This window comes from Nerophis lumbriciformis, linkage group LG08 (assembly GCF_033978685.3).
Source record: "Nerophis lumbriciformis linkage group LG08, RoL_Nlum_v2.1, whole genome shotgun sequence".
NCBI classification, from domain to species: Eukaryota; Metazoa; Chordata; class Actinopteri; order Syngnathiformes; family Syngnathidae; genus Nerophis; species Nerophis lumbriciformis.
This window is the reverse complement of record NC_084555.2, coordinates 38,658-57,678: the sequence shown is the minus strand read 5'-3', so window position 1 is coordinate 57,678 and position 19,021 is coordinate 38,658. Positions and strand designations below refer to the sequence as shown.

Here is a 19,021-nt window from a genome sequence, read left to right as displayed (position 1 = left end):
CTCCTCTCCAGTACACCTGAATAGACCTTACCGGGAAGGCTGAGGAGTGTGATCCCACGATAGTTAGAGCACACCCTCCGGTTCCCCTTCTTAAAGAGAGGAACCACCACCCCGGTCTGCCAATCCAGAGGTACCGCCCCCGATGTCCACGCGATGCTGCAGAGTCTTGTCAACCAAGACAGCCCCACAGCATCCAGAGCCTTAAGGAACTCCGGGCGGATCTCATCTATCCCCGGGGCCTTGCCACCGAGGAGCTTTTTAACTACCTCAGCAACCTCTGCCCCAGAAATAGGAGAGCCCACCACAGACTCCCCAGGCACTGCTTCCTCATAGGAAGACGTGTTGGTGGGATTGAGGAGGTCTTCGAAGTATTCCCTCCACCGATCCACAACATCCGCAGTCGAGGTCAGCAGAACACCATCCTCGCCATACACGGTGTTGATAGTGCACTGCTTCCCCTTCCTGAGGCGGCGGATGGTGGTCCAGAATTGCTTCGAAGCCGTCCGGAAGTCGTTTTCCATGGCTTCCCCGAATTCCTCCCATGTCCGAGTTTTTGCCTCTGCCACCGCTGAAGCCGCACACCGCTTGGCCTGTCGGTACCTGTCCGCTGCCTCGGGAGTCCTATGAGCCAAAAGAACCCGATAGAACTCCTTCTTCAGCTTGACGGCATCCCTCACCGCCGGTGTCCACCAACGGGTTCTAGGATTACCGCCACGACAGGCACCAACTACCTTGCGGCCACAGCTCCAATCAGCCGCCTCGACAATAGAGGCGTGGAACATGGTCCATTCGGACTCAATGTCCAGCACCTCCCTCGTGACATGTTCAAAGTTATATATATATATATATATATATATATATATATATATATATATATATATATATATATATATATATATATATATATGTATATATATATATATATATATATATATATATATATATATATATATATATATATATATATATAAGAAAAACCCAGACACCATCTTTGTAGTCATTTTTCTCCTGCGTGGACTTCCGTCTTCCTTTACAATGAGTGAAGCTGCATGAAACCTTGTGTCTGCAATTGTAAATAATTTAGTTTTTAGGTTTTGTGTTTCTTGTAGAATCCATATAAAGTAATATACATTAGCCTATTGTTAAAATAATGAAAAAAACATCATTAAATATATTTGTTTTATTGTATTGTTACATTAATAGCTGTTGTATTGTTATAGGATGGCTTGTTAAACATTTCATAGGATTTTCAGAGGGAGGAAAAACCAAGACATTTAATATAAAATGTAAAATGAATAAATATATAAAAAGAAAAAAAATGGTTAAAAGCCATCATCCCGGAGAGCATTTAATTTCGTCCCGTGCATTTTTTTTACTGTCCCCGGGACGACGGGACTACATTCATCTCAAGCCCTGGAAGTTACATTTTATTGTTTGCATTATTTGTTTCAGCATTGAAATTTGAAGATGGTCCCTCAGCTCTTTGACAGCTTTGGCTCTTTTTCAGATCAGCAGACAGACTCTAAGTCTTTCTTATTTACAGTATATATAAACGTTTCTCATTTCTATTCAGACTTCCATATATATTTAATTTCCTTAACGACTTGCCATAATATATATATATATATATAAATATATTATATACAAGCCACATTATCCCGATCCAGATATTACTTTAATTCAAGTAATTAAGTAATATTTCCAGGGCTTGAATTTACAACCATTTTAGTCACATATGTGCCCAAAATGTAATCTGTGCAATTTAGATCAATTATTGTATTGTGAGCTAAAGTCATGGCATTAGCCTCTATGTTGTGAAGTAATAACATAGAGGCTATTGCCATGACTTTCATTGTGTTTCAGTGTATCTTGAAGGATCATGCAAGTCATTGTTTCTTGTTGATGCTGTAAACAAAATGTCACTGTGCAAAGCCATGTTTGTTGTTGTACTGAACACAGATTGAAAATAAACTGACTGAAATAATAATAATAACAATGAATAATTTCTAAGTCTTTGTTAGCCAATTGTGAGGTTTTGTGCTCGTGCGCTACGTTCGCTCACATCCTGTGCATCTCCTGGGGGCTAAGCCCCCCCTGTCCTTAAAAGCTAGTGACGCCCCTGTGTATCAGCATTTTTATTTTGGCTGGCAGGCGCCCTCTAGTGGGTAGATGTCACAGTTGCAGCCGGATCACTGTTAGGACAACAAATACACACTCAATATGTTAACATGCACTAAAAAGCTCATTCTTGTCTTCATTTGGTTGAAAATAGTTTATTTAAAAAACAAACAAACATGTGAATACCTTATTTAGGTCAATAATGATTTTCATCAAGCGGTCGAATCAATGGCATGATTAGAACTTTTATGGGGGCTAAAGATTTCCTAAAATATCCTTAAAACCCCCTATATTGTTTGACATTGGGGTTTTTTAAGTTATATTGTTGTTGTCTTCTTTACAAAAAGTGCCAATAAAATCAAAATAAATCATTAGTCACATTATCATTATTCATTTAATGACTTTACTTTAATGAATGACTTATTTACAAAACATGTTCATGTATGGTTCGTAGTACATGAAATATGGAGGAGTTGTGGTGAAAGTGGAGCGTCAGTGAAGGGGTCTGAGGCAGATGTGCAACACAAACATGGACAGGAAGTGGTCCTGGCCACGCCTCCCTCTCACTTTCACAAAGACAGGTGCGCTCGGAGCTCATTTGCATGAGCGCTCCGCTTGGCCGCACCGCCACGTCTTGATAAATCTGGACTCTTTCCACGCACTGGGCTGGAAAAGTGCATCAAGATGTGGCCTGCACCAGTGCTTCTGCTCGTCCAGTCGGCTCTGCTGATTCAAGGTGAGACAAAGACTCTTTTGAGTCGTCCCTAAAGGGAAAGTGTTGATGTAATCATCGCCGTCTCCTTTCAGGATCTTCCGCCCAGGATTTGTTGACCCAGACGGACAAAATCAAGTATGTCAGTCTTGGTGGGACGGTGACCATCAGCGCCAAAGGGAGTTCAAATATTGGTGAAGATCTCAGTTGGTACCAAGTGAAACCTGGACAGGTTCCTAAACTTCTGATCTATGATGCAACAAGTCGCTTTACTGGAACACCACCTCGATTCAGTGGCACACAATCTGGCTCTGACTACACTCTGACTATCAGTGGTGTTCAGGCAGAAGATGTCGCTGATTACTACTGTTTTGCCGCTTTTGACGTTGGAAGGTATACACGGTGATTGAGAGCTGTACAAAAACCTCCTTTGGTTTGAGGGAAGTGAAAGTGGAAGATGATGATGACTGGTCCACTGAACAAAGATCACCAAACAGAACCAGCGTCAATCTGAACAAGTTGATTGACTTGTAAGAAAAAGTTGAAATGAGGGAAGAAGAAGTCACACTAACACTCAGGGCCGGCCCGTCCCGTAAACACTTCATGCCAAAGTTTTCCAAGCCAAGGACCCCCAAACTGAAATAAAGATGGAGTGAGGACCCCCAACTAACACATCTTGTATAAAATTGGGTTTTATATTAAATTGGTCATTAAAGTAGCTGTAGCTCTTACTCCTAAACTTTACATAAATTAACTCCAGAACACAGAACACATGGATTAATTAATACATTAAACTGATAATTAGCTAGGATAGGCTCCAGCCCCCCGCGACCCCTAGAGGGACAAGGTGTAGAAAATGGATAGATGGATGATTATTGCTAATATGTATTTAACAACATTCACATTTGTGAGAATTATAAATATATACAATTATTTATGAAAAGTATACATCTAAAAAATAGTCTATTTTGCCAAAAATGTTACGACCCTCCCAGCCTCCGCGAACCCCTTGGTGAAGACCAATGCTCTTTGTGGTTGTTTAGGGCCACACACGATTGATAAAAAGGAACTATTAACTATAATTTAAACTATAGTTTGAAGTCCCAATCCAGAAATATGAATGTGCTTCAGCATTTGTCCTGTTTTGTTGTGATACAGTACATTTGAAAATGCATGGATAACAATAATATTCTATTTGAATTGAGCACAGTGTGTTCAAAGTCTGACACAGATATGATAGGAAAAGGGAAAAACTGGAGCACATTTTGGGGATTTTCCTGCTCCCTCCAAAAAAACTCTTTACTTTCATTACTTTCAGGCAATAAAGATCAATTAAAGACTTAAATTAAGTATTTTGCACTCGATTTGTTGATTAGAGCATGATTTAAGCAGGTTTGTTTGTTTATGTGTTCATGAAACTTTCCTTTTGACACTAAATTTATGTAACTGAATTTTTTTGTTTGAATTTTGTGAACGTATTTTTTTTTTACCTGACAATTCAATTAAACTTTCATTTTGTTTAATTTCATTATTTATTTTCAATCAACCAATCAATCAATCAATCAATCAATCAATCAATCTATGTTTATTTGTATAACACATTACAACAAGCAAGCGTCTTTTCGTGTCATCCTCGCCACTTTTGGGTCCTAAATGGCTGTCAGAGTGTACCAACTTGTCGGAATACCTCCTCAGACTTCTTCTGTCCAGGTGGGATGCATGATTTATGATCTACAATAAACTTCCAGGGAGCAGGAAGTGTTTTCAAACACTGAATTTTAACAAATTACATTTTTAAACAAACAGATTTGCTCACACATTTAAAAAAAAATTTAATTCACATCATAATTTTATGGGGAAAAATCAGTCCACACTTGGTAATAAAGACACAAATGAACCTCCATAGTCAACCAGTCATTGAAATATTTAAACATGTTTCACATTTTGTCAAGAACTGAATTTGTTTGTATGATCTTCAAAATGTAAATAAATGTCACTCTATGTGAAGTGAATCTATGGAATATTCTATTAGGAGCCAGCGTCCTCTGCAGTGGACATTTGCTTGCACTCTTTTTCTTTTGTCACAGTTACACATTTTGGGGGAAAAACAAACGTCCACTGCAGAGGACGCTGGCTCTCATGAGGATATGAGTTTCGCTTTAGGAATTGAATTACTGACATAAATGACATTTGTCAAAGAAATGATAGTAGATTTATTTTGTCTTTTAAACATTATGCTTTTTTTAAATTTATTTAGCATTAAGTTGAAATGACCTTAACCCCCTTTTGGCTTCTATGACTTTTATTTTTAATATTTTAAACATTTTCATAATTTGTAATACATTTTTATCACCATTTTATTTCATTAATTGCTTCATTTTTTTTCTCAATTTAATTTTCATGACCATTTGTTAATACAATTCTAAAAAAAATATAATTCATTAAAATAGTTGTTAGTTTGTTTTTGCAAATTCAAAGTTTTTCTTTATATTTATTATTTTTTAATGTACTCATATGTTAATTTCTTTATACATTTTTATGACCATTTTATTTCATTGATAGTTTTTTTTCTCTATTTAATTTTCATGACCATTTGTTAATACAATTCTAAAAAAAAATAGCTTATCGTTCATTAAAATTGTTGTCAATTTGTTTTTGCAAATCTAAAGTTTTTCTTTAAATGTATTATTTTTAATTTACTCATTTATTTATTTTTGTATACATTTTTATGAGCATTGTCACAGCACTTTGAGATGTGCTTCACAGGTCAAGTCAGTTCCAAATAAAAGCTAAGATGAAATATTATGAATGTAAAAACAAAGTGTAGTTGAATGTGCTTCTAATGGTCATAGTGAGGTGTGAGTGGGTCCATTTGAGGTCCTGAGAGAAAAAGGCGCTGACTCATCATGACCGTGGACATTTTATTGAACAATGCTTAAATGTTGAGGTTCTGCGCCAAGTTCTCCGGCATCAAGCAGTAAGAAACAGGAAGCAATAAAAACAAGAACGGGCGTCTCAGCTTCTACTCTGAGCAGCGGCCCGGGTCCATCAGGGTTTGGGTCACGGGGTTCTGACCCTGCAGGGTGGCCTCGCAGCTCACCGAGCCGGCCGTGCTCCAGCGGTCGGCCTTGAGGCTCAGGGTGCTGGTCCAGCTGTAGCGGCCGTCGCCGGTGGCCTCGTCCGAGCTGTGTGACACCCCCGAGGTGCTGCTGCTGCCCCCCACCTTCCAGCCCAGGGTCCAGGCCTGAGGCGAGCCTCCGCTGGCCACGCACACCGCCGTGGCACTGCCAGTCTGCAGCTGCTCTTTGGAGGGGGGGAAGATGGTCAGCGTGGGGGGCCGCACCTCACCCGCTAGGAGGGGGGAGGGGGAGGAGAGAGTTAATATGTCACACTTTAAAGCTGTCAATCAACATGACAACACCTCCTGCTAGTGCAAAGATGAGTGAGGAGACTCCGACTGACACATTTATCTTCCAAATAAACTTGAAATAAAACTGTCAGAAAGTTTTGTGTAAATAAATGAGGTGCGTTTAAGTCAAAAATGTCAACAAAATGTTCCTGTTTGACATTCTGACATTAAAACTGCATTTGTGTTGAAATTTTGGACTCTTTTTTAATAGTTTATTTTAAATACGCAAGGGAGTATTTTACTGTGATTAATCACGAATAATCCAAATTTTAAAGTGAGAATAATCTTATTTAAATAATAATCATTTTGACAGCAATAATACAAAATATAATTTATTAGCATATTGGATTAGAGCAGGGGTGTCAAACTCATTTTAGATCGGCGGCCACATGGAGAAAAATCTACTTCCAAGTAAAATACATAAATTTATAAAGACAACTTCAGATTATTTTCTTTGTTTAAAAATAGAACAAGCACATTCTGGAAATTTACAAATCATAATGTTGTTTTTCTTTTTTTTTTTTTACACTTACATGTTGCTATCTTTATTTGTTGTTATTTATACTTTCTGAATAAATGATGTGATAATGTTCATCGGTCAACTTGTTGGTGTTAATTTTCAATCTATCAAGATGAAAAAATAATATCAAAAATATAATTACAAGATTTTGTTTATGTACTTTGATCATTTTCCTCAACTGGTGCACTAACATCATGTGTTTTTTGTTTTGTTTTGTTTTTTTACATATGTAGCATCATCTACAAATCTTGATTTTGCGACATCTAGTGGACACATTTAAATTAGCAGTTTCTTTCATTCAAAAATTTCTGCTCATTTTTATACTTAGCAAACTCATCCCGCGGGCCGGATAAAACCTTACGTTTGACACCCCTGCATTAGATTCATCTTTTTTTAGATTAAAAAGTATTAAAAATAAGCATCCTTTGATTTTTCAGTATGTGGCACTCGCTGACTTGCAAACACAAATATTTATAAATCATTAATTATTTAATTTTATATTTATTTTAGTTATTTTATCTTATCTTTAAGATTTATTTTAATATTTTTACACTTTTTTCCTCCTTCCTTTATCTCCCTTCTTTACATAATCCATCTTTCTATTGTTACAAAAGCTATTAGTAGCACACAGAAGGAGAAGGATGAAATAAGCTGGGCTTCTTCCTACTTCTTTTCGCCTGATGTGTTGAAATGTTTGATAATTATGTCAGAAAGAAATCACATGATGACATGAAATAGACAACAATCACATGATAGTCACCATGACAACCAGACTCTCATATTGTTAGCTGCTCCTAGATTGACATCACATTCTAATTCCAAATTCCACACAATAAAATCCAGCTTTTGTCACACAGAGTGAAAAACAAGGACACATCTGGTACTCACAGCCGATGACCAGTTTGGTCCCTTCGCCGAAACTCCACCACAGTGATGCAAGGTTGTGAGGCGCTCGTACAAAAACCTCCTTTGGTTTGAGGGAAGTGAAAGTGGAAGATGATGATGACTGGTCCACTGAACAAAGATCACCAAGCAGAACCAGCGTTTTGTTGTGATACAGTACATTTGAAAATGCATGGATAACAATAATATTCTATTTGAATTGAGCACAGTGTGTTCAAAGTCTGACACAGATATGATAGGAAAAGGGAAAAACTGGAGCACATCTTGGGGATTTTCCTGCTCCCCCCAAATCTCTTCATTTTCTTTACTTTCAGGCAAATAAGCTGTGAGAATAATTGTATCTAAGTTATTACAAAACTTTGTGTTGCCATGAGTTCCCGGCGAGCAGACAAAAGCTGTCTTTGATCTTACAAAGCAAAAGGCTTGTAAAACTCCACTGTGTAGAATGGGAAGCGACATGAAGGTGTGGGTTTCTTTAATCTAATGTAATCCACAGGAAGATCTTGTCTTGACCCGAGATCTACAAAGCCGAGAGGAAGCAGGACCTGACGCAAGCTCCAGGCATCTTTTCTTTGAACTGTTTTGTGACCAAGGGCGACGGCTGTTTACGACCCCCTCCCTTTAGAAACAGCTGTTGCCATGTAATCAGGGAAAGTCCAAATAAAAGAGGAGGTGTGCAACCTTTCGTCAGAGCGTGGGACGACACTGTACAAGGGTACAGGTCTACGCGTTTCTCCTCATTGAGCTAAACTGAATCCTGTCTCTGTTTAATTCCTTGCTTCTTTGTCTGTTTAATAGATGTCATCAGTGTTTGAACCTGACAAAAGCTATTGACAGTGTAGCAGCGAACAGCTGTCTCGTCAGCTGATGCACGAGCTCGCAACCGTGGCTGCTTAGCAACCAACCAAACCCCTTTAATAAAATTATATTTTATCTTAGAGCACATCCGCATCCCTATTCACCTAGGCAACCCCAGGAAATGTATATAATTCGGCCTTATTTCGGCCAGTCGGTTTATATGATCAGAGCCGATCAGTTTACGTTCACGCGCAAGTATAACGCGGCGCACTCACTCCCGTCTCATCTGCTGGTGCGCGAGCCCGGTAATTAAACAGCTGTGTCAAATCAAGGAGGACAAAAGACGCCAGCGCAGAGTGGAAAAAGGTTTAGTTCATTACAGATAACTCAGAGTTGTGCCAAAAGTGTACCAAAACCAAAAGCTGAACGGACAGCCGCTAAGATTGCACTTTATTTCTCTTTGTGGGTGTGGCGCACCTGTTGCGCTGGTGAGATGGGAGGTGCGGGGGAGTTGTGTGCATGTAGCGTGCTTAGTCTGGAGGCTAAATACACACGGTGTTTTGTGTAACTGTTGTTTAGTAAGGAAGTGTTGATATTCTTTGCTTAGTTTGATAAATGTTGGAGCAGTTTGCTTCATCAGGAGGGTGAAGTCGCTCAACTTAAAGTGTTGGATTTAACTGTGTTGGATCATTGGCTGCTGGTGAGGGCATAGAAAAAGGGGCATTTTTCTACCAGTAGACAGCGTTTAAGATTGAGTGTTTCACTGCTAAATTAATAATATATTTATATTGGATATGGATTTTGAATATGTATCTAAAATAGATGGTTAATTGGTTAGGTATTTATGTATTTACATATTGGGTTTTCTGCTGCATTTATCTATTGTGTTTCTGGTGTTTAAATGTATTTTATATGTATCTTGGTGCATTTATGTTGAGACAATTTATTTAAAATCTGTGTTAACTTAAAGGGAAAATATTAGTCCATTTTCTTGCACTTGTTTAATAGTTAAGAATTTGATAGCCCAATTTTTAATTGTAAATTATGGGATTGATAATTGATTGATTTCTTACAGCATCTTAATTTTGTGGTGTTTTGTCCTTAAAGGTTTTTCACCTACTAAAGACAGCTAATGACAGCTAAAGAAACTAAAGTCTACTAAAGTCTACTAACACTGCTAAAGACTGCTAAAAAGACTAAAGAAGAAAAAAGAAGCTGTTTCTTTGTTGGAAAAACTTTTGCAAACTAAAGGAAAATAAAAGGAAAAAAAGTAACTACGGTCTGGTCTTTTGAGTGAAATCCAGAAGCCACATTCAGCATTGGTACATCCCTTCAAGTGTGGGATAAGCACAGCGAAAAAAGGCAAAACACTTGACAGACAGTAAATGTCCATAAATGACAATATTGTGTAAATTCACTGATTTAAAGAGTTCAATTCAAACTAAAAGATCAATTAAAGGCTTAAATTAAGTTTTTGCACTTCATTTGTTGAATAGAGCATGAACTAAGGAGGCTAATTTGTGTCTTTATTACAAAAGCATTTATTTGACACTGAATTTATGTAACTGAATTTTTTTTGAAACGTTAGCATGCTAACGTTTTGCTCATTTTGCAAGCGTTTACCCCAGTGTCATACAACTTGGTATATGACACATGCGAAGTGTTAACATGCTAACGTTAGCATTCTTGGCACCATCTTGAATGTTAGAATAGCATGCTAACGGTAACATGCTAACATTTTAGGGTAGCTTTTTAGCAACTTTTATATGTTTTAACCTAAATATCATGATTTTTGATAATTGTATGCAAACCTATTTTATATTAGCATGCCAGTGTTAGCATGCTACCATTTTTGGCTCGCCTCCTTCCCTAATCTTGAGTGTTTGAACCTACAAATCATTATATTTGATACTCGGTGCCATCTTGGCGGTATGCTAACATCTCTTATATTAGCATGCTAACATTAGTCCGAAGTCCAGACACAGTCTCGGTGCAATGCCATCGGAGGCCCGATATCAATGCATCACTTCTGTATCAGCATTTTTATTTTGGCTGGCAGGCGCCCTCTAGTGGGTAGATGTCACAGTTGCAGCCGGATCACTGTTAGGACAACAAATACACACTCAGTATGTTAACATGCACTAAAAAGCTCATTCTTGTCTTCATTTGGTTGAAAATAGTTTGTTTTTAAAAAGAAACATGTAAATACCTTATTTAGGTCAATAATGATTTTCATCAAGCGGTCGAACCAATGGGATGATTAGATCTTTTAGGGGGGCTAAAGATTTCCTAAAATATCCTTAAAACCCCCTAAATTGTTTGACATTGTTTTTTTTTAAGTTATATTGTTGTTGTCTTCTTTACAAAAAAGTGCCAATAAAATGAAAATAAATCATTAGTCACATTATCATTATTCATTTAATGACTTAACTTTAATGAATGACTTATTTACAAAACATGTTCATGTATGGTTCGTAGTACATGAAATATGGAGGAGTTGTGGTGAAAGTGGAGCGTCAGTGAAGGGGTCTGAGGCAGATGTGCAACACAAACATGGACAGGAAGTGGTCCTGGCCACGCCTCCTTCTCACTTTCACAAAGACAGGTGCGCTCGGAGCTCATTTGCATGAGCGCTCCGCTTGGCCGCACCGCCACGTCTTGATAAATCTGGACTCTTTCCACGCACTGGGCTGGAAAAGTGCATCAAGATGTGGCCTGCACCAGTGCTTCTGCTCGTCCAGTCGGCTCTGCTGATTCAAGGTGAGACAAAGACTCTTTTGAGTCGTCCCTAAAGGGAAAGTGTTGATGTAATCATCGCCGTCTCCTTTCAGGATCTTCTGCCCAGGATTTGTTGACCCAGACGGACAAAATCAAGGATGTCAGTCTTGGTGGGACGGTGACCATCAGCGCCAAAGGGAGTTCAAATATTGGTGCTGATCTCAGTTGGTACCAAGTGAAACCTGGACAGGTTCCTAAACTTCTGATCTATTATGCAACAAGTCGCTTTACTGGAACACCACCTCGATTCAGTGGCACACAATCTGGCTCTGACTACACTCTGACTATCAGTGGTGTTCAGGCAGAAGATGTCGCTGATTACTACTGTTTTGCCGGTTTTAGAGGTGGAAGGTATACACGGTGATTGAGAGCTGTACAAAAACCTCCTTTTGTTTGAGGGAAGTGAAAGTGGAAGATGATGATGACTGGTCCACTGAACAAAGATCACCAAGCAGAACCAGCGTCAATCTGAACAAGTTGATTGACTTGTAAGAAAAAGTTGAAATGAGGGAAGAAGAAGTCACACTAACACTCAGGGCCGGCCCGTCCCGTAAACACTTCATGCCAAAGTTTTCCAAGCCAAGGACCCCCAAACTGAAATAAAGATGGAGTGAGGACCCCCAACTAACACATCTTGTATAAAATTGGGTTTTATATTAAATTGGTCCTTAAAGTAGCTGAACTTTACATAAATTAACTCCAGAACACAAAACACATGGATTATTAATACATTAAACTGATTATTGGCTAGGATAGGCTCCAGCCCCCCGCGACCCCTAGAGGGACAAGGGGTAGAAAATGGATAGATGGATGATTATTGCTAATATGTATTTAAATACATTCACATTTGTGAGAATTATAAATATATACAATTATTTATGAAAAGTATATATTCAAAAAATAGTCTATATTGCCAAAAATGTTACGACCCTCCCAGCCTCCGTGAACCCCTTGGTGAAGACCAATGCTCTTTGTGGTTGTTTAGGGCCACACACGATTGATAAAAAGGAATTATTAACTATTATTTAAACTATAGTTTGAAGTCCCAATCCAGAAATATGAATGTGCTTCAGCATTTGTCCTGTTTTGTTGTGATACAGTACATTTGAAAATGCATGGATAACAATAATATTCTATTTGAATTGAGCACAGTGTGTTCAAAGTCTGACACAGATATGATAGGAAAAGTGAAAAACTGGAGCACATTTTGGGGGAAAAAACTGTTTACTTTCATTACTTTCAGGCAATAAAGATCAATTAAAGACTTAAATTAAGTATTTTGCACCCGATTTGTTGATTAGAGCATGAACTAAGCAGGTTTGTTTGTTTATGTGTTTATGAAACTTTCCTTTTGACACTAAATTTATGTAACTGAATTTTTTTGTTTGAATTTTGTGAACGTATTTTTTTTTTACCTGACAATTCAATTAAACTTTCATTTCGTTTAATTTCATTATTTATTTTCAATCAACCAATCAATCAATCAATCAATCAATCCATCTATGTTTATTTGTATAACACATTACAACAAGCAAGCGTCTTTTCGTGTCATCCTCGCCACTTTTGGGTCCTAAATGGCTGTCAGAGTGTACCAACTTGTCGGAATACCTCCTCAGATTTCTTCTGTCCAGGTGAGATGCATGATTTATGATCTACAATAAACTTCCAGGGAGCAGGAAGTGTTTTCAAACACTGAATTTTAACAAATTAAACTTTTAAATACACAGATTTGCTCATACAATTTTTTTAAGGTTAGGGTTAGGGTTAGGGTTAGGGTTAGGGTTAGGGTTAGGTTTAGGAGTAGGGGGTGGGGGAAGGGGATAGAGGCACTGTCCGTAGACAACCTGTCAAGGCAACGTCCAAACCAACCGCAAGACCCCCCAAGGACCCTGAAAGAAAGCAATCCGAGTCTGCGTCAAATGCGGTGTCAAACACATGTTGGATTGGTATCCAGCGACGCGTGTTTCGGTCTTTCAGACCTCGTCAGGCTGGCTGAGCCATGCCTACTGGGACTCTTCTAATTCGCTAGTAGGTGGGGCGCTTCTAATCCCCTTGGCTATCGGCTTCCCTGTTTCTCCACAGCAGGATGCTTGCTCATCGACTGCTGGAGAGGGAATGAGCCGTTCTGGCAGGAGGAGGCTTTATATGAGTGCTGCAGGGGGCGGTGCTTATATGCTCTCCACTGCAGTGGAGTCTATAGACCCTCAAAATACACTCCTTCCTATGTGATGCATCAAATTAACATATTATGTGCATCACATAGGGGACAAACACCCCCTTGAATATCGGGGTGTTTGATCAAAGCACAAAAATGTTTTCTTTGATGTACCTCAACTCCTGATATAATGTGTCTGAATCAAGTCTTTTTTAAGGGTTAGGGTTAGGGTTAGGGGGTTAGGGTTAGGGTTAGGGTTAGGGTTAGGGTTAGAGGGTTAGGGTTAGGGTTAGGGTTAGGGTAGGGTTAGGGTTAGGGTTAGGGTTAGGGTCAGGGTCAGGGTCAGGGTCAGGGGTTAGGGTTAGGGTTAGGGTTAAGGGTTAGGGTTAGGGTTAGGGTTAGGGTTGGGGTTGGGGTTGGGGTTAGGGTTAGGGTTAGGGTTAGGGCTAGGATTAGGGTTAGGGTTAGGGTTAGGGTTAGGGTTGGGGTTAGGGTTAGGGTTAGGTTTAGGATTAGGGTTAGGGTTAGGCATAAAGAAAAGAGTTGGTTAGGGTTAGGGCTAGGGTTGGGGGTGGGGTTAGGATTAGGGTTAGGGTTAGGTTTAGGCATAAGGAAAAAATAAAAAAGAAGGGTGTGCACGGTCCGTCTGTGGTCCAGCGGGCTCGCACTCACGCCTCGTTGAGGCCCCCCGGGTGTCTGGTCCCCAGTTTGTGGATCCAGAGGCGTTCCGCCCGCCTCCGTTGGGCGACACTCCATCTGGAGTTGGCCTGGACCACACACGCCCGGACAGAAGCCCACCCGTGCCGGATGAAATGTTGCACGAGGTAGGTGGTGGTGTTCTTCCGCCGGACGATATTGTGTTTGTGCTGGTGGAAACGGGTGGCGATGGTGTTGCCCGTTTCCCCAACATACATGATGTGGCAACGCTGGCAGAGGATGACATATATGCAGTTTTTGGTCTGCCCGTCCCCTCTGCACAGCGGTCGAAAGACCTTCCCGCTGTGGCGATTGACCAGCCACGGGATTTGCCGCAAGGGAGCGCTGCTCCGAGCCGGGGGCGGATCTCCGGCAGAGCTGATCCGAGCCCTGACCAGCAGATCGCCCAGGCTGGGATTTTTGCGGTAAGCGGAGACGAGATAATGGTCCTTGAGTTTGCCGCTCTTCTCGATAAAGGTACCAAAATTCTCCTTCACCCTTCTGGTAACCTGTACCGCTGCAGGCGAGAAGGTAGTGATGAGGGGGATCATGTGCTCGCCAGGGGGAGGCCCTTTCGGGTCCAGGAAGCACCTGAACTGTCTCCTGAGGAAGGACCTGGAATACCCTCTCTTCCTCAGGGCAGTGAACAGGGCTCCCGTGGCCGTCACAAAGTCCTCCCGTCTGGTGCAGATCCGGTGGAACCTCAAAAGTTGGGACTTCACCAAACCCGCATAGGTGTGTCGGGGGTGGAAGCTGGTTTTGTGGAGGAGGGCATGGGTGTCCGTCTCTTTAAAGAAGACCTTAATGTCCAAATGGTGGGTGGAGGTGAAGTCCGGACCCTTGAAGGTGGTAGTGTCAAGGAAATCCACTGACGTGGGGCTGGTGGTGGACTTGATGGTGATACTGGGGTTGTGGGTGTTCAGGGTGTGGCGGAACACCTCAAATTCCTCCATGGAATGAGTCCAAACCCCCCAGATATCATCCAAGTAGCGTAGATAATGGAGGGGCCTAATTGGGCAGGCAGCCAGGGCAGAGGTCTCCCATTCTGCCATGAAGATGTTAGCATAGGCTGGAGCGAATTTCTTACCCATGGCCGTGCCCTTGATTTGTAGAAAAAATCGGCCGTTGAACTCAAAGTCATTCCTCCTCAGGTCAATATCGAGAAGTTGCAGAAGTTCTTTTTCTGGTCTGCTAACATCTCGATATTTATAGAATATGTTTTTTACGGCTTGGATGCCCTGGTCTATATCTATATTGGTATATAAACTATCTATGTCTATAGTGAATAATATGGCCTCTTGGGGAATAACAATATTTTTTACCTTTTCTATAAAATCGTAGGTGTCTTTGAGGTAGCTCTCATGTTTGATGGAGAGTGGGGTCAAAAAATTATCTAAGAGCGCCGCCGTCCGGTAGGTTTCACTGCCGCAGTCGGACACAATGGGCCTGCCCGGGGGTATCTCGTGTGGTCGGCTCCACTTGTGTCGTTCCTTGTGGATCTTGGGTAGCAAGTAGAACCTGCGGGGGCGGGGCTCCGATTCGCCCAAGAGGTAGGTCTTTTGTTTGTCATTTATAAATCGCTTTTTCAATAAATTTTGAATTATGCTTTCTATCATAGGGATAGTTTCGGGGTAGATGGGCGCGGCCAATGATTTATAATAAGTGGTGTCACTCAATTGTCTGGTGCCCTCCCAGACATATTGAGACCTGTCCATAATTACCACTGCGCTACCCTTGTCTGCCGGTTTAATTACTATGTTATTGTTGTTTTTCAGACTATGCAGGGCCTCAGTTTCGTCCCGCGTCAGGTTGGGCGCGACCGCGAGGGCGCAACCCGATAGGAGCGTTGGGTGCTCGTCCGCCAGGACCAGCGTGTGGACCTCTGGAGGAAGCAGTCCCGGTGAGGGCTCCCATTCGGACCTCGGAGTGAAAGGTCGCGGCCCGAGGGACCCTTGCTTTTCATAAAAAACTGCAAGTTTGACCCTCCTGTGGTATTCTTGCAGGTCGAATTTTACCTGATGGTGCCACTCGGGACTGAGGCTGGTGGACGGGACGAAACTGAGGCCCTTGTCAAGGAGGGAGCGCTGCGAGGAGGTAAGTCTGAAATGTTTTGTTAAATTTACAATGTTTTTGTTTGTGTTTATGTTCCCCCCCCGAGAGGTCGGGATTTTGGGGAGGTCAAGTTTAAATAGCGAAGCCAGTGCTCCATCATTTTCTTGGCTGTGTCATGGGTCCAGTGGATCTTGTCCCTCCCTGTAGCGAACTCCTCGTTGGCGAGTGTCGGGATGAAGTTGTGGCGGTCTTTGATGTAGGTGTTGATCATGCGGAGGTTGGCCTTGTGTTCCTCGGGCAGGGATTCAGAGAAATTGAGGAGGGGGATAGAGATTTCGGCATTTGGGAAGGCCGTTCTGGCCGCTTTAAGGGCCCTTAGGAGCTGTTTGAGGGTGGTAACCTTGGGTTTTTGCTCCCTATGGTTGATGCCGAATGCTAGGATGACCTTCTCCACCTCAGGACTCACTGCCGTTTTTTGCAGGATGGCCTCTGCGTGGAGAAATTTGGCCCCCGGGTAGCTGTCAATCTGGAGGTCCGGGTGACGGGTGGGTGGAAGGCGACTGATGGGTTAGGGTTAGGGTTAGGGTTAGGGTTAGGGTTAGGGTTAGGGTTAGGTTTGGGGGTAGGTTTTAGGTAAGGAGAAGGGAATGGTTAGGGTTAGGATAGAGGGGGGGTGGGGGATATGGGAAAAATAAAGAAGGGAAAAAACGGGAATGTGCACTGTCCGTCACAATCCAACGGGCTCACACTCACACCTCATTTAGGCCCCCTGGATGTCTGGTGCCCAATTTGGAGATCCAAAGGAGCTCCGCCCGGTGGCGTTGGGCGAGGCTCCATTTGGGATCCGTCTCTACGACAGTCGCCCGGACGGAAGACCACCCGTGTCGGAGAAAATGCTGCACCAGGTGAGTGTTGGTATTTTTATGCCTAACGATGTTGTACTTGTGTTGGGCGAATCTCCTAGCTAAGGTATTGCCCGTCTCGCCCACGTACATATCGCCACATCGTTGGCACCGAATCACGTACACACAGTTTCGGGTGTGTCGGCCGCCACGGCACAACGGCTGGAAAACCTTGCGGTTGTGGGGGTTCACCAACCATGGTGAGTGGCGGACAAGGGTGTCCCTCCTAGTGGAGGGCGGGTCTCTCAATGAGCTGACCCTGGCCCTGACCAACAGATCATTCAAGTTGGGGTTCTTGCGGTAGGCCGGCACCACGTAGCGCCCCGGCAGCCTCCCGCTACTCTCCACAAAGGTCCGGAAGTGGTCTTTGACCTTCCTGGCGACCCGCACGGCCGAGGGAGAGTAGGTGGTGATGAGAGGGATCATGTCGGTCCCAGGGGGAGGCCCCTTCGGGTCCAAGAAGACCCTCAACTGCCGTCGGAGGAAGGACCTGGAATAGCCCCTCCCCCTCAGGGCAGAAAAGAGGGTCCCCGAGGCCGTCAGGAAGTCCTCCCTTCTGGTGCAGACACGATGAAACCTCAACAATTGGGATTTCACCAACCCCGCGAAGGTATGCTTGGGGTGGAAGGGTTAGGGTTAGGGGTTAGGGTTAGGGTTAGGGGTTAGGGTTAGGGTTAGGGTTAGGGTTAGGGTTAGGGTTAGGGCTAGGGTTAGGTGTTGGGGGTTAGGGTTAGGAATTAGGGTTAGGGTTAGGGTTAGGGTTAGGCACTGTCCATCAACGGTCTGCCCAGTGACACCCCACCAGACGCACACCCCCCAGGGACCCCAAATGAACACCATCGAACACGGTGTCAGACACATCAACCACTGATACAATTTTCAACATGCGACGCGTTTCGGCCTTCTTTGGCCTCTTCAGGCATGTATTATCTGAGCTTCAACATTTTTTTACTCTCAACAGCATGATGTCCCCTCATCAGCTGGAGGCCAAATGGAGCAATTGGCAGGAGGAGGTTTTATTTGAGTGCTGCAGGGGGCGGGGCAATTGCTCACACCTGCAGTCATCAGTCACTCCACTGATCACCAAGGGAAATATCTGGTGTTACACAAATCATTCCAAAAAATATCAAAATAAATATTCATGGGTAATCACTGCACACAAAAAACAAATAATCACAGCAAACCAGCCGCAGGTAAAAAGGTCACGGCAAACAAATACAGGTAAGTATATCACTGCAAACAAATCCAGGTAAGTATTTCATAAATAACATCCAGATAAATCCCCGGTGTCTGTGACCTCTGACCCCTATTTTAGGATGTGTCTGAAAAAATCAGAGCCCACACCGCATCAGACGATGCCAAATAGAGCCCCCGGGGGGCCGTACGAAGGGCAAGGCGCCACCCAACGGACAGATCGGAGGCACGGGCTAGTTAGGTGTTGGGGGTTAGGGTTAGGAATTAGGGTTAGGGTTAGGGTTAGGGTTAGGCACTGTCCATCAACGGTCTGCCCAGTGACACCCCACCAGACGCACACCCCCCAGGGACCCCAAATGAACACCATCGAACACGGTGTCAGACACATCAACCACTGATACAATTTTCAACATGCGACGCGTTTCGGCCTTCTTTGGCCTCTTCAGGCATGTATTATCTGAGCTTCAACATTTTTTTACTCTCAACAGCATGATGTCCCCTCATCAGCTGGAGGCCAAATGGAGCAATTGGCAGGAGGAGGTTTTATTTGAGTGCTGCAGGGGGCGGGGCAATTGCTCACACCTGCAGTCATCAGTCACTCCACTGATCACCAAGGGAAATATCTGGTGTTACACAAATCATTCCAAAAAATATCAAAATAAATATTCATGGGTAATCACTGCACACAAAACAAATAATCACAGCAAACCAGCCGCAGGTAAAAGGTCACGGCAAACAAATACAGGTAAGTATATCACTGCAAACAAATCCAGGTAAGTATTTC

The 19,021-nt window shown here is 42.5% G+C and overlaps 1 long non-coding RNA gene and 2 gene segments (V, D, J or C); 2 read left to right on the top strand and 1 right to left on the bottom strand.

Moving 5' to 3' along the window:
* Positions 1-5,737: 5,737 nt before the first annotated feature.
* On the bottom strand, positions 5,738-11,088 carry LOC133612021 (Ig lambda-3 chain C region-like). The segment is given in 3 exon segments: positions 5,738-6,181; positions 7,648-7,773; positions 11,052-11,088. Coding segments are annotated over 3 exon segments (492 nt in total).
* An 80-nt stretch (positions 11,089-11,168) lies between these two features.
* On the top strand, positions 11,169-11,730 carry LOC133612020 (Ig kappa chain V region 3547-like). The segment is given in 3 exon segments: positions 11,169-11,220; positions 11,292-11,589; positions 11,637-11,730. Coding segments are annotated over 3 exon segments (444 nt in total).
* A 3,876-nt stretch (positions 11,731-15,606) lies between these two features.
* Positions 15,607-16,707, top strand: LOC140678970 (uncharacterized). The gene is made up of 3 exons (XR_012050555.1): positions 15,607-16,022; positions 16,093-16,183; positions 16,623-16,707. It is a non-coding gene; the product is annotated as an uncharacterized lncRNA (long non-coding RNA).
* The last annotated feature ends 2,314 nt before the right edge of the window (positions 16,708-19,021 follow it).